The sequence below is a fragment of the Leptonotus elevatus genome, chromosome 14 (assembly GCF_054856555.1).
Source record: "Leptonotus elevatus isolate MCC_2025b chromosome 14, RoL_Lele_1.0, whole genome shotgun sequence".
Taxonomy (NCBI): Eukaryota; Metazoa; Chordata; class Actinopteri; order Syngnathiformes; family Syngnathidae; genus Leptonotus; species Leptonotus elevatus.
In genome coordinates, this window is record NC_141252.1 from 13947183 (window position 1) to 13970683 (window position 23501).

Sequence of the window (23501 nt, forward strand, 5' to 3'; positions counted from 1 at the left end):
CCCATAAATTCACAAGAAAATCAAATTTTAGAGGCAACATTTTTTTTATCTTACTGCTTTCTTGAAATGTACTTTTCACATGGATTTAAAAGTATTACTGAATTATTGCACTTGAAGACAATTCAGAATATTTTAATTAATATTTGCAATTATGGAATTAAAAATATGAAAATATTTTGTTCATGTCAATGTTTGTATCATAACACTGTTACTTTCATTAATAAACTAAATCATTTAACCAGTCTTCACAAAATTTAATGTGTAATGTTTGTGGAGTTTTTAATCATGTCCTTGATATTTTAGAATAATTTATGTTTCATAATTAATTAATATCGTATTGAAGTGAATCGAATTGAATCGGAATTTTTTTTTAATTGAACTGAACTTTTGTGAATTGAAAACAAATCGATTTGAGGAAATTAGAACCCAGCCCTATTAGAAAGCCTTTCATGATAGATGTATGGCCTAAATGATAGTGTCCTAAATTATAGGTAATAGCAAGATTGTCGATAATAGTAAATAATAATGAGATCTTGATGGAACGATGAGGTCCGGACCCCAGCGTGGAATATGAGTTAAGTAACAAAATCCACATGTTTTTATCCATCTTAAGGGGCGGCCAATTTGCCACTTTTTTTTTTATTAATCAGAATGTCATGTATAGAATAGTGGAGGCACATAAAAATTGTAAATAAAATAACGTGCTAACTCGTGAATATTCCTTTAAAAACACTTTGTTTCTGTCTTTCAAACCATGTTAACAAAGCACCAGACGTCAGCCTATTTGCATAAGTGAGACTGATTCAAGTTGCTTTGTGACAACCGCTTGAACCACTGCCAACACACAAACAGTAATGTGCACAGGGGTGAGGTATTTCGTGACAAGCATTTAAACCACAAATAAAACACACTCACCGGTACGTAAATACAACGTGGCTTGGCAAACACAAGCTGTCATAACATGGTGTTGCAAAGCTTTGAATGTGCCCCAAAAGATGATTACATGAACGACACAAATGAAAGCTGAGAGTGTAATTAGAAGAAATATGGAGGTGAGTGTTAGGAAAACATTCTGAAAAGGGAACTGCCGGCTAAGTAAATGATTGTTATAAATTTCATTACGCAGCATTTAATGTTTTTGTTTTTAAAAATTGAAACGCTCTGTTCAAACGGTACATGAAGTGTGTATATTAACTCATTCACTGCCATTGACGGCTATAGACGTCAAAAATTCATTTGAACTATTTCTATTAGTTTAATTTCCCCCCCACTTTTGTTAACAAGAGTATGAAAACCTAGAATTGTTTTTATTGTATTAGAACAGATATAAAATGTGTGATTAATCGTGAGTTAACTAGTGAAGTCATGCGATTAATTCCGATTAAAAAATTTAATCGCCTGGCGCCCCTAATTTTTAATCATCTTTTCTTAAAAAAAATACAAAAAGATGATTAAAAATTTAACAAAAAATGTTTGTTTTAAAAAAAGAAAAGAAAAAATTATTAAAAATTAGGGGCATCAGGCGATTAAAATTTGTAATCGTAATGAATCGCATTACTTCACTAGTTCACTCACGATTAATCACAAATTTTATATCTGTTCTAAATGTACAAAAAAATCTAGGTTTTCATACTCTTGTTAACAAAAATGGAAAAAAAATTTAAACTAATAAAAATTGTTCAAATGAATTTTTAAAAGTCTATAGCTGTCAATGGCAGTGAATGAGTTAATTAATGTTGTCTTTCAGTGCCTTACAATAATAAATACACTTTTTAGGAATAAAATCACTACCTTGCTATTGGTGATCAGTTAGGCCTTAAAAACTGAAGAAGTGACTTTTATATTATTGCTGTCAATCAATCACATGTTAAGTTTGGTGCAGTTTTTACACTAGATTCCCTTCTTGACACAAACCACCTTTTTTTTTATCCAGATGTTATCAGCTTAGAGCCTAATGCAAGGCTCTCCAAGTCAGGTCCTCAAGTGCCCCTATACAGGCCTGTTTTCTGCTTCCCTCCTCCATCACACCTGAATCAAATGATCAGCTCATTTGTCACTTTTGATTTATGGTTTGATAACAGGCATTGAAGGAAACCATTTTTTTCCCAACAAATATATATTTTCATTATATTTTTTCTTGTGTGGCTAACTAGCTTGTTTTGATTAAAATGTTTTTTAGAGGCCCGCGTCACACACAAAAAATAACATTTGACATGGCCTGCAATGCTATTTAAAAAAAAAGGTGGAGGGTGTTGAAAAAGTAGGGCTACCACTACTACTATAAATACAGCTTTTTAATATATGCAAAGACACAAATACATTTACAACTAAAATAGTAATAGATCATCTGTGGCTAATAAATACAGATTCAGGCACCGTCCAGACAAAAGCAGAATCCTCAAACAAATCTCGTACACACAGAAGCATTTCAAGACTTGCGTGTGTCCAAAAGAAAACGCTGAGGATGTTTAACGGCTGTAATGTGTATGCCAAGTCTGGAGTGGCGCTGTAGCGCAGCCACAGGGAGTTAACGGAACGCGTAGAAGAATCCCTTTTTCCCTAACTTTATTACAATCTACAGAACAAACATGGAAAAAGACAAACACAGGAAAAGTGACAATGGCGGGTGATTCAAGTACAACACCGCTTGTTGAACGTGGGAATAAAAAAGCTAAATATTTTTCTGCAAAAGCATAAGCAAGCTAAGGAGGCTGCGCAAAACGGTTATCTGCCATCGTCTGGACAAACGGCCGAAACGGTAAGAAACTTGTGAGGATACATTGAAACTGGCTTTCGTGTGGACGGGGGCCTCAGAAACAAAAATGTCTTCCTCCACTTTATGCTTAGCGTTAAGGTCCAATTTGTGAATACATCAAATGAATGATCCACAAGTGTGGTCAGTTTACTACAGATTGCTCTTGTTTTGGTTCTGAATGTGGAGATAGGATTCAGCTGCTGCTCAGGGGAGGTGCGGATCTATTCTTGAGGGATGCAAGGGCACGTGTGTACATACATGGCCTCATAAACTTGATTATTGCCAATATTTGGGTTTTTAAAGGGTTATCGACTACATGTAAACAATAATACATTTAATTTATAATGCACTTTACATTTTAAAATAAATCTCAAAGTGCTACAGGGAAAAGTTAAAACAAATTACAATAAGTAAAACAGTTAAAAACCATTAAATCTAGCAAAAAATAAAAAATGAATAGGCCTTTAAAAAAAAAAGAAAAAAAAGTCACTGAATTAACTAGATGAACAAATATAGTACATTTTGTAAATAACTAATAATTTTACAAGCAATTAAGTGAAATTGCATAATTTGCCATGTGGGAAACTGGGAACATTATTTACAATGTATCTTTGTTTATCATCTATGCCAAGGACATATAGTGACAATCAGAACAAAGAAATACTCCACCGCGAGATAGCAATTAACCTGTGTGTCCACTTTTGTGACATTTGTTTTGTGGTATGTTGTGATATTTCTCTTTATGTAAAATATGTGCTTTGGGCTCAGTAAAGCTTGGGAAGCACTGCTGGTTCTGTTAATGGTAGCAGAGGCTCCTTGAAAGCAGCAGGAAGTTTTAAACACCCCCACGGCGGTGAATAATTGCTGGAGCTGAGATAGGGGATCCCCCCCACCCCCATGTACAGGATGATGGATGCTCCCGCAAACGTCCCCGACTGTTCTCCAGACTAGGAATGAAGATGATATGGGTATACTGCAACCATGGCAGGCTGCTGTTACTCAACTAATCGAAAGCTTGAATCAATTACGAATGTGGCGAGCAAAACAAGGCGGCTGCGGAACATTTCCAACCAAAAAAAACTCATCCCATTTATCACACGACTCCTGAAGAGGTATATGATTGATTCATTCCAGTGATGCACTTTCTATTCCCTTATCATATTACAGAATTTTGCGTGGAGAGGCCAGTTCTTTCAAGGTAATGGCTGTGTCTGCTATATGGTACCACACTGACCTCTAATGGTCCGGTCCGGTACTGACTCTGGAAGATGCCTGTGGCTTTATTGCACTACAGAAGCTCTGCTGCTGTAAGAATGCACCAGTCAAGATCTATTTAAAAGACAATCACTCAACTACAGATCTTCATCCATGCTAACTTCCTGCCTTAATTTATTTGCTCAGTCTACTGTAAACCATCAGTGTCACCACCTCATCATGAACAGGCAGTGAATCATTTCCCTCTCCCATTACGTCTTGGGGTTCCCATCAGTTACCTGCCCACGTACTAGTCATAAATGCCGGGTTTATTTAAGGAGTGCGATGTACATTGGATGCTAGCTGCATTTGACTTAAATGTTAACTAATGACATCGAAGTGTCCTGAGCGCATTACCTCATTCCATTTTGTTCTAATGCATACAACTCACATTAGGAACCCATTTATTTACCTGGCTTTTGGAGTATTACAGATTTATGGACGGACTTTGACAAAGAGACCCACCATTTGGTATTTTTGACGACGTATCAGCTTAGGGAACATCAAATGCTTTGTGAGGCTTAAAGGTAGTAACAATTATGTGTAAATAAATCTTCCTCTTCGGCTGGCTGTGTGTTATTTAAACAAATCCCCTTGTGTTTCCTTATTACACTGTGCAGGCCCATTACAAGTACAGAGGGCCTCGGTGCAAGTAAATGCGAGCTCAGCTCTTGTGCTGAGTGGAGAGTTGATTAAGATAGCCAGCATATGCAGCTTTATTTTTGTCTTCTTGTTAATCCATCCATTTTCTTGAGTGTTTGTCCTCACTAGGATTAGATGGAGCTTTAGGAGAGAGGTCGGGTGCACCCCGGACTGGTCGGCAGTCAATCACAAGGCATATAATGACAAACGACCTCCTAACGTCTACGGACAATTTAGGGTCATCAATGAAGCATGCATGCTTTTGGAATGTGGCGTCTTTTTGGGCGTTTACAGTCGGCCACAGCAGCTAACGTATAATAAGGCAAACCCTACTATATCGCAGTGCATTTTTCAATTAAGTCTAAATTTAGAATTGTGCGCTTGTTGGCTTGTCTACAGCAATCCACATTACGTTCTATGATTTGGTTGAACATTTTGTTGTTGATATATATACACAACGTTTCATTCCTGTATGTTTTATGTCTCAGTTTTACAGTACCGGTAAACTTAATTCGTTTGAAGCAGGCACGCTCTGCATCTTATTCGTAGAAACAGTGCAAGCGAGTGAGAACAGGTGCATGGGACTACTTGAAAAACTGTGTTTTACCTTTTAAGAAATGTGTTTTAGTGTAAATGTGGGGGAGGGGTAATACTACAGTATGTACACCATTAATATGGTCACTGTATAGTGCAGGTTTTCTCCTATTGTGGATAGTTTTTGCTTTCCATATTTGGTATTTTGACAATTGCCTTATTTATTTATTTATTTTACAAATCTGAAGGCTGATAAAGCCGACATGTCACTGACCAGAGAAAGTTTGCGAACATAGGCAATTTTGGTTTTGACAGGGTTCGTAAAATGTTGCAAAGATGTTCACTGACAGCTTTTACTTGTCACAAAGAGTTTTTTATAATGTTCAGACAACTTTTCAACTGTTTGCAAACATCTTTTGATACCTTTTACAAATCCTGACGAAAACCCAAAATGTGCAACATTCGCAAGCATTCGCTGCTCAGTGAGATAGCATCTCGAGATCAATTTAAAGCTGGGTTAACCTAAGGGATTTTTTTAAATGTATATTAGGGGTGTTAAAAAAATGGATTCAACAATATATCGCAATATTACAGCGCGCAATTCTCGAAACAATTCGATATGCGGCCGAATTGATGTTTAAACATCGCATTTTTGATGGAAATATTCAAAACATCTTACTTAGGGTTAGAGTTCACACTTTAAGCATGGAAGAATGTTATATTAACGGAACATTAATCCTTAATATTTTATTTCAATGCTGTTCAAACATGAAACAGATTGTTTGATAAATACAGTGGCTCACAGTTATAAATAAGCCTGAAGTTCCAGATAAATAAATACATTTTCATACAAATCTTACAGTGTACATGTACAAGTTTACTGATTAGTATCTTCTAAATGTGAGTAAAAAAATCAAATAATTAACTTATAGATTCGTATTGGAAGTATCGAATTGAATCGTGGCCTATGAATCGTGATATGGATCGAATCGAAAGTACTAGGCAATACACACCCCTAATATATATATTTAAATTGTCAATTTTATAAAGGACACTGCTGACAAAGAATTCCCTGCACTTTTTGTTGATGACAATTTTAAAAATAAATTAAAACAAAAATGAGTCACAATTTAATATTTCAGTTATGTTGACATTTTTTATGGTTTTTTTTTTTACTCTAGGAAATATTAGGGAGCTATTTACCTCGTTTTTAATTTACCTTAACACGCTGATGACCCTGGAAGCTCACTGCAATTTTTGTTGTCATTTTAAAACTAAGCTGTCTATTCTCTGTATGTTTCAAATTAAAAGTAAAACCTTCAACATCTTGAAAATTTGATTTAACAAACATGCTTAATGGCATTTCAACAAAGTTACGTTGTTATTTTGACAGCAATATTTTCTCTTTTATTGCAAATTGGCCTACTAATAATCGTTATCAGGCCCTGAAAAAACAACATTCTTACTACAAAAATCTAGATTCATGACAATAATAATAAAAAAAAAAAATCTGATGCACCTTCAACTTTTATTTAATATCACATCCCCTGCAGTGGAACAGTAGCTAAATATCTAAGCATCTCCGGGGAACAGAAAAGCACTACAAGCATGAAATGAACACGACAGGAGGCTACAAAGCGGCATGCACAGAACAAGTATATCGAGAGTCTCTTCTAGGTTGAGTGCTGTACAAACTCTCCAGCTACCACACATGAAAGGTTTGTTAATTCTCTTCAGGTAGTGCACACACACGCACAGTTGTGTGTGTATCGCATTGAAAGCGTCAGTTCGAAAAGGCACAATCCAATCATCTGCACCAGTCACCAAGCACAACAGGCTGAAGTCATCCGTAATTTAAAACTACATCCCGCGTTCCCCATCCACCAAAGTGCACAGTGGATGTATGGTATAGCTGCAATTTAGGTTCCAAGACGTCAAAATGTCTGACGTGACAGCACACAACACGAGTGTGTGTGTATGTTTGTGTGTAAAGAAGTGTTTCCAGTGGTCCTGGGTCAGAAAAGCAGTCCTAAAGCATGTGTTTAAGGAGACAATTGTTTATTTCACACTAAAACAATATGCACCTGACATCCAGCACATCCCTCTGTTCATTTTCTGATCCATTGCTCCTCCCCATGCTGTGTTTTCGTTTGCCCAGCTTCATTGTATAGTTAGAAACAGATTACATACATTGATTTGGGGATACAACAAGTTCATGGTTTTATTTCAAACGGTTCCAATTTGAAGAGTAGTAATGGTCTTATTGTTTTGGCAGGCTTAGTTATCAAGTGTGTGCATGTGTGTGCATGTATGTGTGTGTAAAAAGCACAGGACACCTTAAAAGCATTCACTAAAACCTTGCAGCAGCGTTTCAAAAAGGAGGTGTCAGAAATGAGCCCGCAACTGCAATTTTCAAGTAATTATATCCTGATGTCATCCTTTCTTCCATAGGAAGGTCAAATTGCATCCCCCCTCATAAACAAGACATTAGGGTAGTTGATAGGATAAAATTCACTAATTGGTTGATAAAATCTGATGTGGTGGCATTACAACTTAAAAACAAAACACAAACAAAAAGTTGTCTGAGTAAATCACTAAGGAGATCTCTATTTAAGTTGACTGGTGTTTGTGAGTCGTGTCCCGTGTGGTGGTGCTGCTTTGCTGACATAGTACAGAGAAGAAGAGACAACTGTACAAAATGATCTGTTACCTACTGAGTGATGATTATGTCCCCTCAGTGTGTGTGTCAGTGTCTAGCACTGGCTCACTCGCAGCTTCCTCCACGGCCTCACTCTGTACAATGTCAACGTCCTGAGGAGGCGCGGCCTGCTCCTGCCCGGCTTTGCTTTCAGGAGGTGGAGACTCGGTGAGCTCGGGGGAGGCGTCTGGCGTGGGCTCGACCGCCGTGCTTTCGTCCATCTCGGCCCCATTGAGCCGCTGGGCTTTGGGGGAGGGGGTTTTGTCTCGTAAGACCTCCTCGGTGGTCTTGTGTGGGCTTAGCTCCGCCTCCAGAGAGTGCGTCATCTCTTCAGGGGGGCTGACAGCTTGTGTGACGCCAACAGGGGAGGCCAGGCTTGGAGTGTCTGAGGACCCGGTCGTCTGGGGATGGGCCTGGTCCGAGGCTTGGCGTACTAATTCAGGGGTTAGGGTGATCTCTGGCTGCGGTGAGGACCGGGGCTCAGCGAGTGAGCTGGTCAATGGGCTCTGATCCTTGTTGTCAGGTTCGGATGAGGGCAGGGATTGAGGGGTCTCCATGTTGTTTCCATGAGGTTCCACCTTAGCTGCGTGGCTGGCATTTCTGACCTCCGGTGCTTGAACAGGAGCCGGTGGCTGACCTAACAGAGGCGCTTTGGCCTGAGCTTGAGGCAGCAGGGGGGACTGGAATCGTGACTGAATGGGGGTGTTCAATCTGAGCGGGGCAAGCATCTTTCCTTGGTTCAGATTCAGATTGGGGTTGAGAGGTGGCGTGGGAAGAAGAGGCGTCGGGAGAGGGAGAACAGCCGTCCAGTTGCCGCGTTCCCGCTCTTTATCGTGCTCTTTGTCATGGTCTCGGGGACGGTCTCGCCCTCGCTCACGCCCGGCCCGGTTTCCATTCATTTCCCTTCGGAAGTCAAAATCTCTCTCGTCTCTGTCTCTTTGCCTGTCCCACTGAGATCTTCGTTCATCCAGGTCACTTTCAAAAGTGGCCGCGCCGCCACCGCTGCGGTTCCACGGCTGTGGCCCGCCAACATTTTTGGCAGCTGCGTTTCCGGGACGGTTGTCAAAGCGATTAGGGAAGTTCTGCCCCGGGTTGGGGCGCTCCATGCCGTCTCGTTCATCAAAGTCCCCCCTGGACTGGTTCCACTGATTATCGGGGGTAAAACCAGCGAGAGCCTGCAGACGTCCGAGCAGACTGCCTCTGGCTGGCTGAGTTCCTGGCGTTTGCAGCAACGGGGGCCTGCCTCCTCCCCCGCCACCACCAAGGGGCGCCCGATGCTCTGGCGGAGGTGTTCTCAGCAGACCTGTACTCGGCTTCTCCACAGGAGGGAAACGGTAGTCCTGGTCTTTGCCCTCGTCAGCCCCCGAAGATGACTCTTCTGCCTTGGGTACATTATCACTGGCCTGGTGAGGGGGCCTGTTAAAGGGGTCTAGTTGAGGGAACGGGGGCCTGACATGGGCTTGAGCCTCAAGGAGCCCAACAGGCTGCTGACCAGGTCCCTGCTGCAGGAGGAGAGGGAAGCGAGGAGCGGCCCCATGCTGAAGGAGGTTAGGACGCACGTCAAGCGGCAGAATTCCAGGCATTCTTTGTGCCACCATTCCAGGCTGGTGAAGTGGGTGGGGTAGGGAGGCGGTGGGGTGCATGCCAAGGAGGCCCATTCCACTGCGAACTGCATTATGCATGCCTTGAGAGGAAAAAAACATACAACATGTTAATGTCACCTTCCGTGCGTGTCAACTCATCTTTCGTCAAATTTGCTAATGTTGCTCCACCTTGAAGAGTGAGCTCTGGTGTCCCATCCAAAGCCTTGGCAGGTGGCGGCATTTTGTCACTCGTGTGCTGACTTTGAACTCCAACCACATTAAACACATTGGCTCCAGGGATAGCGGAGGGCATGAAGCCCCCAGGCATGGAGCTGGTTGTTGGGATCATAGAGCTGAATGGAGATTCCTTCACCGTTTCCTGGCTGGTTGCCACTGGGGGCTGAACTAGAGCTACAGGAGGGTCACAAACATATCGCTCTAAAGGATTGCTACATTCTTAAATGAATCAAAGGGCTAACACCTAAACACTTACATGGTGGTGCTGCGGCCATGGCTGCGGTCTGTGCAGCCTGCATAAAACCTGTACAACACAATATAACGTGATAAGATAACAGTCGTATGTAAAGTGTTATCGTATTATATTGCAGTTCATCACTGTGGTTGTCTCTTATTTTCAGAACTGCACGAGCGAGAAAGCGAGAACTGGTGCTAAGGAATACTTGAAAATGTGTGATTTATTAAGCTAAAAGAGTGTTCAATTTTTTTTTATATGGTCTCTTGACATCAGAGATTTTAATCTAATGTTTGTGTGTGTTTGGAACACATCTCTGTATGGCTGCTCTTCAAATAGCAGCGTTTGTAAATATTTACCTGGAGGAGGTTGTGAGGCATTGAAGGCAGGTCTTAGGAATGGTGGGGGCGGCCCATAACCTGGCGGGGGAATGCTCATGCTGACAGGGAAGTTAGGAGGCACCAAACCTACTGCACCAGGAATAGCCTGGGCCACTGGCAGCTGATTAGGAGAGACAAAAGCAGGTAGAAAATAATTGTAGTTATAATGCCATCAAAACTATTAGAATATATTCATTTAGTGTTGTAATTTGAAGAGCTTGTCTGACTAGCTCTTGTGACCAATGTGGACTGTACAAATAAATGTGAACTGTGGGAAAGTTACAAAACTAATTAATCAAAGATGGTGTATAAGGGCCACGTACAAATAACCACCATTAACCACCAACGAATCCTTACGTTAGCTCCTGGTGAACAAAATTTGCCACTTTATTAAGTCACAAATGTACACGTTTTTTTCTCTGGCAAATTTGCAAGTTTTTCTCTTGGAATATTACTTCCCCCACCTCTAAAAAAAAATACACATGGGCCTAATACTCCGTCGTACTAATCACATTGACCACCAAATTGTATAGCATTTAAAAAAGAATTTGGGGGGGGGGGGTGATAGTCTTCTTTCTTACCTGCACCGGCATCATGGGTACTGGCTGGTTGTAGCTTTCACTCTGGCTGTTTGATGCTGCTGTCGTCTCAGTGCTTGGTTGGATTATAACGTCCTTGGTTGCCTCCAAATTCTTCACCGTGTCCCACTCTAAAGAAACATACAAGCATGATTTTTATGAAACAAAATTACTTTTGTGTATGTATACAGTATGTCTTGTACAGTTAGTTACTCTACTGCTTTTGGGTAATGTTTTCATTCCCAACAACTTATAATTCATATTGTTGACGTATGTATCGTCACCAATGCTGCTGTCAATTTGTGTTTCTTTTATTCACATTCTACACATACAATACGCATACTTGGGACAACGTAGTACTTTCACTTACTCGTGTGTATTACACGGAGTGCTATACTCATCTATTGCCTACTTTTTTTTGTACTTGTTCCTATCTTTAGTTTTAAATATGAATGGGATTTTTCTTCGGGATGGATGCATTTTATTCTACTTTATCTTTAATTATTTTGTTTATTTTGAATAAGTTAAAAATGATAATAATTTTTTTATCAATATCGTGCAATGTGAAATACTTACATTGTGATGTTTTCAGCCATATTGCTGGCCCTATTTTCTAATTTCAGAGTGTCATGCGCAACAGTTAATAGATGAGAAAAACAAAACCTCATGGAGTTTTTATTATTTTGCAATTGTGTTAATTTAATACAAAAGAAATACGAAATTAGAGTGAGTTGTTTGTGTTTTATTTTGAACTTAAATTCTCTATTGCAGAGTGGCTTCTGCCTTTCGACAGAAATAAACAAAGGTCTTTCTTGAAAATGATCACATTATCATTACATTATCACATTAGTTTAATAGAATTGTTCTGGATTTAAAATATTAGTGGTATAGTATACTTGGTATCAGTACCTGTGAGTGCTAAAGAGAGAGATCGTTACTAGTACGAGTGGCTCTTTAGCAACGATCTGAGGGGGAAAAAAGGGAAGGGTATCAAACACCCCTAATGCATAATATAGTACAGTTATCATATACTATACGTACTAATACAAGCGTAGGTTTCAATGCTGACAATTAGTATTCCTGATCTCATAAAGTACCCCCCACCCCCAAGAACTGTTGACAGAGCATGAGGAGTTACTCAATTGTGTGTTCCAAAAACATGGATACACAGGGTGGTGCAATAGTAGGTATACAGTTATAAAAAAAGAGAAAACATGTACATTACTTATTGTGCATCATATAGTACAACATAAAAAAGAAGCAGAAAAACTACTGTATACCTACTTTAGCAACCCCTTGTATATTTGACGATGATGCAAAGGGGACAAACTTTACTGTCCTATATGGCATTTTGTTATACAGGTGGGTGAGCAAGCCAGCCTATTAATTTGGGAATTTTAAATGACATGCAGGACAAATATACTGTAGTATAGTGTTAAAATCTTTGAGTGAGTTGATTTTTTTTAACAAACACAAAATAACTTCATGGACTTAATGTTGGTTTCCTGTTTTGTGCCATCTTTGAACAGGATTTTTTATGCAAGAGAGCCCAATAATTATGGAGGCCAGTGTATATTATTAGGATAACTGACTATACCCATATGTGAGTCCATCAAATATTTTTGCCGGATGATGAATACTAAATAAAATGTCACCTTCATTGACAGTCTCTTGATCAATGATTCCTCCTTCGGCAAAGTCATCCAAGTCATCCACCTTAACTTTCTCCCAAGGTATGTAGGTGACTCCAAGGTCCACATCCCAGAACTGCTTGTACTCTTGTCTTACTCCTTTGTTTAAAGCCCAAGCAATCTGCATTCAAAAGCACAATGATGGCGGGAACAGAACAAAGTATCTTATCAAAGACACAATCTATAAAAGGCATCAAGCCGCTCAAGGCTCCACTGCTGGAGGTCAATGTATAATTGAATTACAAAAAAACCATGGGGAAAATGACATTGCATTCAATCAAATTACAGCATAGAGGCCACAAAGTGTACCTTGATGATCTTGGAACCAATCTTGCAGGAACCTGTGCTGAGCTTCTGGCGTGCACGGTAGGCATCCTGTCTGTGGACCATACAGATGTAGGCACAGCCTCTCGGAGGGATCATCTGAAAGGAAAGGTCGCAGATAGAATGGCAAGACGTGACTTGACTTCAGCCTACATGTACCATTCAATAACACATAATGCACTTCTTAAACAAACTTTTGAACTATCACTATCACATTGTAGTTAGAGAGGAGATCTCTTACATTTATTGACTCTATTTGGCCAAACTCTTCAAACAGGTTTGTGAGGTCTTGTTGAGAAGCCTTTTTGTCCACTTGGCCAACCCAAAGAGTTGTGCTGCACACTAGATAAAGGGTACAAATAACAACAATTGTTATTGACCCAAAACTAATACAGATATTCTAAACAAGCAATATTAATGCTATGTAATTACCACTAAGTGTCTTGGATCGTATAGGAGGCAGTCCTTTTTTCTGTCGCTCCTTTTCCCGTTCTCGGGCACGTCTTTCACTCGAGTACGAACGTGACGTCTTCCTCTTGCGATCTCTGGAGCGTGATCGCGACCGCTTACGATGCTTACGCTTCCGAGAGCCCGAGCGAGACCTGGATCTTCTCCTTTTGGGAGACCTGTTGATACAAAACAACACAACCTGAAGAAATGTTTTCAACAATCTTTTCTATTTTTTGTTCTTAACAAAAATATATGCCTGTGTTATAAGATTAAAAATTGTATTAACTGAAAAAATACAGTACATCATTGATTGATTAAGAAGAAAGGATCTTGGCTGACCGAGAACGTGACCTTGAGCGTGTTCTGGAGCGGGCCGTAACTGTCTTTTTGTCCTCTGGCTCAAAGTTATCCTCTTCCATTCCATCTGGGCCCTCATCAAGATCCATGTCCTTGAGGAGCAATTCAACACAGTTCAATTAACGGAAATACATTTGTTGGGTGTTGTCACAATGTTTTTGTTTTGTTTTTGTACTACCATTCCTATGTTTTTAAAATATTTTCACATTTAGGTGTATGCCTTAAAGCGACGTTTTCCAACCTTTATTGAGCCAAGACTTGTTTACATGAGAAAACTCTCATTGCCCCAGGCATGAAAACGGGTGACGGGTGAAAAAGGTGAGAAGCACTTTGACCAACATTTTCTCCACTAATATTCGTCGGGCACTCGTCAAACGAGTGGGGGGGATGAAGTGGACGAAGGGATGGCGAATTTAAATTATCAAAATTTTATGGCATCAAGAAAAACTGTTTGCGAAAATGCAAACATCTTTGCTACATTTATTGGACTATGGATGGATGTTGAAAACAGCATGCACTGCCTTCAAGGTACCTTTCACATTTGAACTGGTTCAGGTCCAATTGTCAGTACCAGGGTATCGATACCGGTACTGAACAGTATCAATTGTTGTACTTGTGGTAGTAAATGTTAGATTCACTTTAACAGTTATTTTTCATTAAATAAAATCTTACAAATGATAAAACATCATGAATTTAAAACACATGAGCCAGAGAGGATGGAGTAAAAAAAAAGAATAATTTAAAAAAATCAAGGTACTACATTAATAATATGTAAATAATATCAAATTGATTACAAAGTGAGACGCAAAGTTCTTTACAATGAGCAACAAAGAACAACGTTAAGCAGTAATACACAAGATACATAAATGTATTAGTGTTATTTTGGTTCCTTGTGCAATTGTTTAAACAAGTTTTCAAGAATTTGCCTGCCGCAACAAACCACGATGAATTCAAACCCAATTTGGGAGTAAAATTTTGCAAAAAAAATGACAGTTGGAAGAGGACGTGAATGACAATGAAGAGAATAATTGGGACTCAGGAGCAAACTCATTTCAATGTATCCGATGCAGTATGTAATGCTTGCTAGTGCTACATGTTGGCCACAATTAGATTTAGCAATTTTATCGTTACCCATGAAATTATGAATAAGGTGCTAAGTATGTGCTAAGTATCGTTCTAAAACTCTATAATATATTGTAACTATGGTAAAGCCACACACCCTACAACATGATTTGAATCGGTGGCTGAAGGCACGACATTTGCTGTGTCCGCGCAGGAGAGAGAGGCGGGTGATGCTACGGGGCACCCCGCAAATGGCGAGCCGATGGCCCACTCAGCCTCAGTACCAAAGCACGCTCAACTGAAACATGCTAGGAACCGCAAAGCTTCACTCTTGCTTGGCTTGTCGGCAGTCAAATCTCGCTTGCTTCCACACAAACCCGAAATTTACCGTGAATGAAATCTAGCGCAAGCGGGTGACGTCAGTTCAACTGCGGCAAAATAAATTCACAACTTAAGATGCACTTTGGAATATGGCACCATCTGATCTAACGTGAATCATGCCGTCATCGGTACCCATCCCAACTGGAATTCAGTGATACACTGAATCTCTGGTCATCTACCCTCCCGAAATATTTTCTCATCGGATCTGCACGAATCACGTAGGTGACCTATTTTGGTTTCAAAACGGCGAATTTCGCCAAAAGGTGAGGGATTTTCATGCCTGTTGCACACAATTAGTGATTGGTATTGTCAACATTTTAACTATACTGCTTAAAATCATATTTCAAACTTCCAAGCAGTCTCGTCACATGGCCATTTGTACCTGTTGTTGGTTGTCTATGGAGTCGTCCATTTTATTTTCTGGCTCAGGAAGCTGTGGCTGACTGCTAGCCTGAGCAGTTGCAACAGCATTCTCTTGTCCAAATAGAGTGTCCTGCCCATCAATGCTCATAGCCTGTAGGAATACATCATCACGATATCGGTTGACTAAGTCCAAGTGTGTAATCTGACATTAGAGTCGGATACAACATCACCCTCTATTCATTGTGTGCGTATAACTACCTTCTGCTGGTGCTCCAGCAGTTGCTTCTGAAACTGCTCCAGGTTCTGCTGCTGTAGCTGCTCAGCAAGCTGGTGGAACAATGAGTTGTTGATGGGCTCTGACACCATGGGTCTAAAAAGTGGCCAACAAATTGGATTAGGCACACCCAAATGTAGTCAGGGAAGTCATTTTCTAAGATAAAACATTGTTAACTCACAGTTGAGAGGATGACGTTTCCTTCTTAGATTCTTCACCACGCTCAGGCTCATTCCCAAAGTCAAACTGCCCCAAGAGTTTCTGAAAATAAGCATTAGACCGGTTCTCATTAAAAGTCCTAAAAGGGATAAATAAGGTAATTACCCAGTATATCGCAGATTTTTCTATTAAATATATGCGGAATGTCTAATTTTCTTTCGTATTTTTGCAACACGACACACTTTCTCCTTTCTTGACCACATCACCCTTGAAAACATACGTCATTTTCAATGGGTTTATATTTTCTGGTTTGGCTTTGATTGATTATACTCCCCGGCTAAATGGAGGAATCAAGATCGCTGTGACCTGTGTGCACTGGGGTAGATAGACACAGAGCACATTCCAGCCAGCCACAACCAAGCAAGTGGAACGCAACTCAAGACAATATAAACGGGGAATGGCTATATTAATAAAGCACCAGTAGTACCTTGTTAAAAGAGGAGACCCTCTGTTCGAGGGGGTTGAGGCTGTTGGCAGTAGCAGCTGCAGTGAGTTGAGCAGTGAGAGCTTGCAACTGTACAACTAGACCAGCATCCAACGCCTGCAGCAGTGAAGGCTGAGGCTTTTGCTGCTGCATTTGCAGGCTCTGTACAAGTTGCTGAAGCTGGTGATAAAAACAAACCAATATTGCAGATACTCTGAAGAATGGGCACCAAAGATTTTTTTGTTAAACCTCAAAGATGGCAATAAAACTTTCTCAATTCTTCATTATTATATCTGTATTACAGAACAGTATTTTCTCTAACCTGCTGCCCCTGAGGACTTTGTAAGATCTGTGCCACAGCTGCCACAGTGTCTGTGTTAGTTATCTGGGAAGCCCAGTCCGGAAGCCCCTGGACGATGTTGGCAGGGGTGGCCGGCGTGGCTGGAGTGCCTTGATACAAACAGACAGGTTGAAATAAAGGCATTGGACATAATTGAGCACCAAGAGACTCACACCATGCATGTTATGTGACTGACCAGGCGTGGCGTTATTGACAGGGGCAGAACTGCTTGACATGACGGGAGTAACGCTCGGAGGAGGAATCCCTGCTGCCATGTCCAACAACGGCTGGATGATGTCACTCTTAAAGACAGCATTCTTTTGCCACAGGTTGAGGACCCGCACTATCTTACTCTAGAAACATATGATGGAAAGATCAAAGTATAAAGAAAAAATAACACATTGCATCGGGAGTTAAAACCAAAGAACAAGGCAAACAGTCAAACCTTGTCATCTGAGGGACACCGGTAGAGGTGCTGGAATGTGGCGATGATATTCTTGCTGAAGCGTGGGGCAAAGACATCCTTCTCCGTGCCAAACTGGTGGCGTGACTGCCTTACAATTGAGTCAATAACATACAACCCTGGGACCTTGTATTCTGGTTTGCACTGTAATAACAACAACAAAGTTTAATAGAGGAAATAAACAAAGTTTTTTTTAGCATGGCAAGTAGATGCTAAAATTTGATCTCTTGCTACAAATAATCGAATAAATCTTCTGAGTTGGGTATCAAACCCATATGTGTGAGTAAAAATACCTGGAAATAAAATCTCTCTGGTCTCATATGCATCTTTTGAAGATAAACTCTTTTATTTCAGTATACAGCAACAATAAAGTACCCAGCCACACTATAACATTTTTTTGTGTGTGCTGCCAATTCTGATACTGATCATCCATGAGTGATATCGGCCGATGCTGGCTTCCAATTTTAGAGCTGCTCATTAATGATTATTTTAATCATCAAAATGTTATCTGCTATTTTTGGGATTAATTGATGAAAAAAAATCCTTTATTATACAAAAACAAGACATTTATTTATTTATTTCAAATTGACAGCCGAAAATGCACAAATATATATTATGGTTCAGTTATTGATTTGGTGTGTAACATCAGAAAATAGGGAAAATTTTTGATTTATGTAAAAGCAGGCGGATCAGTATGCTTCGTGCTACAAAAAGACGAGATTATTTACTGTTGTGAGGTGTGTGAATTTGAAATAAATAGGAGAAAATTTACATCAAATATACTTTTGATATGATTTTTTTCGTGATCGACATTGATCAGCATATGACAATCGCATACTTTTCAATGGAAACCAGCCGATCACGATCAGTGGCCGATTGATTGGAGGACTGCCACTTGTAAGTAAATTAAAAATGTTGATAATTATGCTAGTTATTAGTAATTTTACAATTTGACATGCAAATACAACTCACCTTTTGTATGAACTTCTCCACACTCTGGACAACATGCTTGTAGAACTGAAAAGAGGCAAAGCATTTGTTAACACCAGCTTCTTAAACACTAAGCAATCATTAACATGTAGTTAGACATTGGGTTATTCAAAGAAATCAATAATAGTTGCCACCAACAAGCCCAGGATTTTGAGATCTGGGTAAAGGGAGTTCTTGGTTGTAAAAGTTCCGCAGGGAATTTATAATTGTGTTTCCACAGCGTCTTAAGAGTTCTCGGTAATTAATTCAAATGAGTTTGATGATGTATGAGTTTGATGAGCCCAGCTGATGTAAAAACAACACACACCCAAATTTGACCAACCAATTAACCTTGGTCAGTGCAGCCCGCCCCCTCAGTTCCAGCCTGGCTCAGCAAGACCCTGCTGCTGAGATAGATGGAAGAATGTTATATTGCAGGGAATATATTGGCAGGGAAGGAGCCCGAGCTAGTGTGCGAAGCCGGGAAGTTCCGACTAAATATAGTCAGACTCGCCTCCACACACAGCTTGGGTTCTGGTACCAATCCTCTCCAGAGGGGTTGGACTCTCTTTCACTCTGGAGTTGCCCACGGTGTTTTCTTTTTAAGGGACCGCTTAACCGAGCTGTGCAGACTGGCCATTTTGCCTCGCACCGTTTGAGAGGTCATGTGACTGTCACATGACTAACAGCTTACTATTAATTTTAAACTGTTACCGTAATATTTGTTGTTATAGTATTAGTAATTTGAAAACAATTACAAATGTCGTGTTATGAAATTATTTTGTTTAATATCATAATAGGTCATTATACGCTGCATGCTATGGTTGTTGTTTTTTATTTTTTATTAATCAGAGTATTGACAGTGACCGAAATTCCGGTCCACGATCCGGCATCTCAGGAAAAGAAAGCAGTGCACCATTAAGACTGTGTATAGTGGAGATGGGGTGCTGATGACCTCGACTCGGGACGTTGTGAATCGGGGGTAAGAATACTTCGAAGACCTCCTCAATTCCACAGACACAGGCATGTGATTTGACCAAAGTGAAATTATCTGAAAATTTAGCCGGGGGTCTGGGGGCCGCGGGCACTCAGCTAGGTCCAGAGCTCATGGGTTTTCCGTGTTTTTGAGTACTTTCAATGCACTCAGATGACAAAGAAATAGACAAAACAACAGCATAAATTTTCAATGTATATTGAACTATCCCATATAAAATTGCAGTTTTAGTCAACTCAAAATCAGTCACATTCAAAAACATTGGATTGCCTTTGCTTTTAAAAACTATCACTGAGAATATCATCATATATATTTACCATGCAATAAATCATTTAATCAATCATTCTTAATTTAATACATAATGCATAACAAAAACATAAAATACCTCATGCAGCAAGCTCTGGTAAAAACACAATCATGCTTTCGGATTGACTAAGATCATCTCTGTAACTGCATACATCAAGATAGTCAACATATTGAAACCTGAAAAGTGCAAACATGCAGCATTCATTTGAGTTTGTGTCAATGATTAACCATGTTAAATATTTATGACCATTTTTATTACGTTATAATATTTTCGAAAATTTGATTTAGATTAATTTGAAACGTTTACCACCGACCTCAAAATTCACGACTCTGTCAGCAACTGGTACAGGTTGTTGGGGTGGATCACGTCTCTCTATTACCGCTTCCGATTGTGATGTCAATAAGGTCTGGAGGCCGTAAAGTTTTGGAGTTTTCGTTCGGGCACCGAAACTTCCAGCGATGGAATAATTTGTTGTTCTTGACTGGAGTTCTTTCACGTGTTTTTTGCTCTTTGCGTGACTTTCAAGAGCTTTGAAACCTCTCCCACCATAGTCAATGGTATCATGGCACCAAATGCAAAGCGCTTTCCCGGCACGATCGATCTTCCGAATAAAGTCACTGAACAAATTCGTCACAGTCTTCTTTCCAACATTTGTAGATATATCCTTCTCTAACCAGTCCCATCGAAACTTGTTTTTTACGATCTTGTCAATTTCCTTAACTCGCGGAGCATCTTTGCGTTCGATCACGGACATCTTTCTTTAAACACCCGGCAAAAACGTCTGAGAAATGAACAATGGCATACTCCTGTGCCTTTATAACAAGCGCGTTTATTGGTCAACAAACAATGGCATACGCCTATGCCTTTATAACAAGCGCTCTTATTGGTCAACACGGAGACTTCCGCCAATCGCAAGATCGGTTTCATTTCAGTTGCGGAAACACTAAAACGGAATGCTGTAGAGAGAGAAAATCGGATATTTTTTTTTGGGGGGGGATAAAAAAAGCGGAATTCCGCGAATTAGCGGAAAAATCACATGCCTGCACAGACATGACTTCCTTTGAGGAAGCAGGGTCTGGGGACTCTGAGGTGGGCTTCCCTATCTCTGGAGTCAAAGTCACTGAGGTGGTTCCTCTGTGGCAAGGCCCCGGGGGTGGATGAGATCTGCCCAGAGTTCCTATAGGCTGTGCATATTGTGGGACTTTCGTGGTTGACACGCCTCTACAACATCGCGTGGACATCTGGATTGGCAGACCGGGGTGGTGTGTTTCAACTATGGAGGGATCACACTCCTCAGCCTTCCTGGTAAGGTCTATTCAGGGGTGCTGGAGAAGAGGGTCAGTCAGGAATTTGAATCTCAGATTCAGTAGGAGCAGTGTGGTTTTTGTCCCGGCCGTGGAACAGTGGACCAGCTCTACACCCTCGGCAAGATCCTCGAGGGTACATGGGAGTTCGCCCAACCAGTCCACATGTGCTTTGTGGACTTGGAGAAGGCGTCTTGACCGTGTCTCTCGGGGAGTCCTGTTGAAGGTGCTTCAGGAGTATGGGGTACCGAGCCCCCTGATACAGGCTGTTTGGTCCCTGTACAACCGATGTCAGAGTTTGGTCCGCATTGCCGGCAGTATGTCAAATTCGTTTCCAGTGAGGGTTGGATTCCGCCAAGGCTGCCCTTTGTCACCGATTCTGTTCATAACTTTTATGGACAGAATTTTTAGGCGCAGCTGAGGGATTGAGGGGGACTGGTTTTGTGGCCTCAACATTGCATCTCTGCTTTTTGCAGATGATGTGGTGCTGTTGGCTTCAAGCCGTGATCTTCAACTCTCACTGGAGCGGTTTGCAACCGAGTGTGAAGCAGTTGGGATGAAAATCAGCACCTCCAAATCCGAGACCATGGTCCTCAGTCGCAAAAGGGTGGAGTGCCCTCTCCGGGTCGGGGATGAGATCCTGCCCCAAGTGGAGGAGTTCAAGTATCTTGGGGTCTTGTTCACGAGTGAGGGTAGGTTGGAGCGGGATATCGACAGGCGGATCGGTGCAGCATCTGCAGTGATGCGGACTCTTTCGATCTACGTTCCTACCCAGGCTCACCTATGGTAACGAGCTGTGGGTCGTGAGCAAAAGAACAAGATCCCGGATACAAGCGGCCTACTCCGCAGGGTGTCCGGGCTCTCCCTTAAAAATAGGGTGAAAAGCTCGGTCATCCGTGAGGGACTCAGTGTCAAGCCGCTGCTCCTTCGCTTTAAAGTAACCAGTTGAGGTGGCTCGGGCATCTGGTTTGGATGCCTCCTGGACACCTCCCTGGAGATGTGTTCCGGGCATGTCCCCACCGGCGGGAGGCCACAGGGACGACCCAGGACACGCTGGAGAGACTATGTCTCTCAGCTGGCCTTGGGATCCCGCCGGAGGAGCTGGTTGAAGTGGCTGGGGAGAGGGAAGTCTGGGCTTCGCCGCTAAAGCCGCTGGCCCAGCGACCCGACCCCGGATAAGTGGTAGATGATGGATGGATGTTATATTAACGAAACATTAATCTTTAATATTTTATTTCAATGCTGTTCAAACATGAAACAGCAACCTGTTATATACAGTGGCTCACATTTATAAGCCTGAAGTTTCATATGAATAAATACATTTGCATTCAAACACACACATGTTAACAGATTAGTATTTTCTAAATTTAAGTTTAAAAAAATCACAATAATCAACTTATAGATTCATATCACGATTAATCATTATCAAATAGAATCTTGATTTATGAATCATGATACGGATTAAATTGCCATGTGATGGGCAATTTACACCCCTTTGTGTAACCAAACTTCCGATTAAGGGTCGAAATAAGTGGTTTCGCACTGCAGTTTGTGGGGAAAAAATTTACATTTTGCGCCTCATTAAAACACATTGAATAGTAAAACTGAATCCAAGATATTTAAGATTTTCCAATCAATGGAGACTGTCCCAAAAAGCTTCACTGGGCTCACATCGCCAATCACGGGTAGTCTGAGGTCAAGGAAAGCTCTGAACTACTTATGCCACAGCAGCAAGATAGCAATGCGCTTCGGCTGGCTACTAGTGTGCCTAAACACGCTGTAGAGTCACTCCAAAGTCTGTCACGAATATGCTACCCTTCTGACAAGTATCACTCTCATGATAGCGATGATGAGAAAAGACGGAGAAGCCATGCTAATTGCTAAGCTAAGATTTTTGTTCTTTTTTGTGTGCCCTTTTTTCTTTTTTTGTATGTGCGTGAGTATGTGCATGTGCGTGCACATGTGCGTGCATGTGAGTGTGTGATCATTAATTCACCTAAAACCTATTAAAAATCCCATACCGTTCACCTAAACCGAATACTTTAGAATCCAGCTAGAGTCGTGAGGTTGTCAGAAGACCCGAGGAAGGATCATATGACTTATATTACTGTTTTGCAAATATTGAGAGGAGAGGAGACTGCGCTATGAGATGATGTGACGGTGTCTCTCTGCCACAAGACACTGCGTTCTGCAAGTGTAAAATCCTCTTTTTTTTCCCACGTCCTTATTTAGCAATTGAACATGATTTCGGGATGGTGATGTGTTGATATTGGTGTCATCAGTTTGTGACGGCAATTTAATCACTACCATTGATACAAGCATACTTGTCAGTTGTGTTTTTTCAACGGATATGGGTGGGGGAGCTTCTGATTCTGTTCTACTGTACATTTCAAACTTTACTGATGCACAACCACCAGTAGATGGCATTATTGTCCCATTTTGGATTTGAGATCAACAGCGTTTCAGAGTCCATGGGAGAAATGGCTGCATTTTGCGCAACCAACATTTTTTCTACTGTTGATTATAAAATAATGGAAATGCAGAAAGGAGAGAGTTTAGTTGGTAGATTCCGTGTATATATAATTATTGAACAGAATATGGTGTGGGTATCAAACATTTTAAAATGTTCTAAAATGGCTGGCAGTGAATGAGTTAAACTTGCCCCAACTACGAGTCAAGACAG

The 23501-nt window shown here is 40.9% G+C and overlaps 2 protein-coding genes across 4 annotated transcripts in view; both read right to left on the reverse strand.

The window, feature by feature from the left end:
- Nucleotides 1-7936, reverse strand: part of tiam2a (TIAM Rac1 associated GEF 2a) — a 90417-nt gene extending 82481 nt beyond the window's left edge. The window contains exon 1 of the mRNA XM_086094788.1: nucleotides 7896-7936. The gene's annotated coding sequence lies outside the window, so the exon portion shown is untranslated. The remainder of the gene's footprint in view (nucleotides 1-7895) is intronic.
- scaf8 (SR-related CTD-associated factor 8) overlaps nucleotides 1-23501 on the reverse strand; it is an 85410-nt gene that overhangs the window by 40438 nt on the left and 21471 nt on the right. For 2 of the 3 annotated variants that reach the window (XM_086094790.1, XM_086094791.1), the window contains 18 exons: nucleotides 18217-18261; nucleotides 17227-17388; nucleotides 16978-17134; nucleotides 16764-16891; nucleotides 16445-16621; nucleotides 15980-16059; nucleotides 15783-15894; nucleotides 15544-15675; nucleotides 13701-13810; nucleotides 13344-13537; nucleotides 13153-13253; nucleotides 12897-13010; nucleotides 12552-12708; nucleotides 10900-11027; nucleotides 10298-10439; nucleotides 9960-10007; nucleotides 9656-9877; nucleotides 7227-9567 (listed from right to left, as the gene is read on the reverse strand). In XM_086094790.1, coding sequence (XP_085950916.1) covers nucleotides 7910-9567; nucleotides 9656-9877; nucleotides 9960-10007; nucleotides 10298-10439; nucleotides 10900-11027; nucleotides 12552-12708; nucleotides 12897-13010; nucleotides 13153-13253; nucleotides 13344-13537; nucleotides 13701-13810; nucleotides 15544-15675; nucleotides 15783-15894; nucleotides 15980-16059; nucleotides 16445-16621; nucleotides 16764-16891; nucleotides 16978-17134; nucleotides 17227-17388; nucleotides 18217-18261 — 3867 coding nt within the window. In that variant the 3' untranslated portion in view covers nucleotides 7227-7909. Of the gene's footprint in view, nucleotides 1-7226; nucleotides 9568-9655; nucleotides 9878-9959; nucleotides 10008-10297; nucleotides 10440-10899; nucleotides 11028-12551; nucleotides 12709-12896; nucleotides 13011-13152; nucleotides 13254-13343; nucleotides 13538-13700; nucleotides 13811-15543; nucleotides 15676-15782; nucleotides 15895-15979; nucleotides 16060-16444; nucleotides 16622-16763; nucleotides 16892-16977; nucleotides 17135-17226; nucleotides 17389-18216; nucleotides 18262-23501 lie in introns of those variants that run through there. The other variant, XR_015097074.1, reaches the window with a different exon arrangement.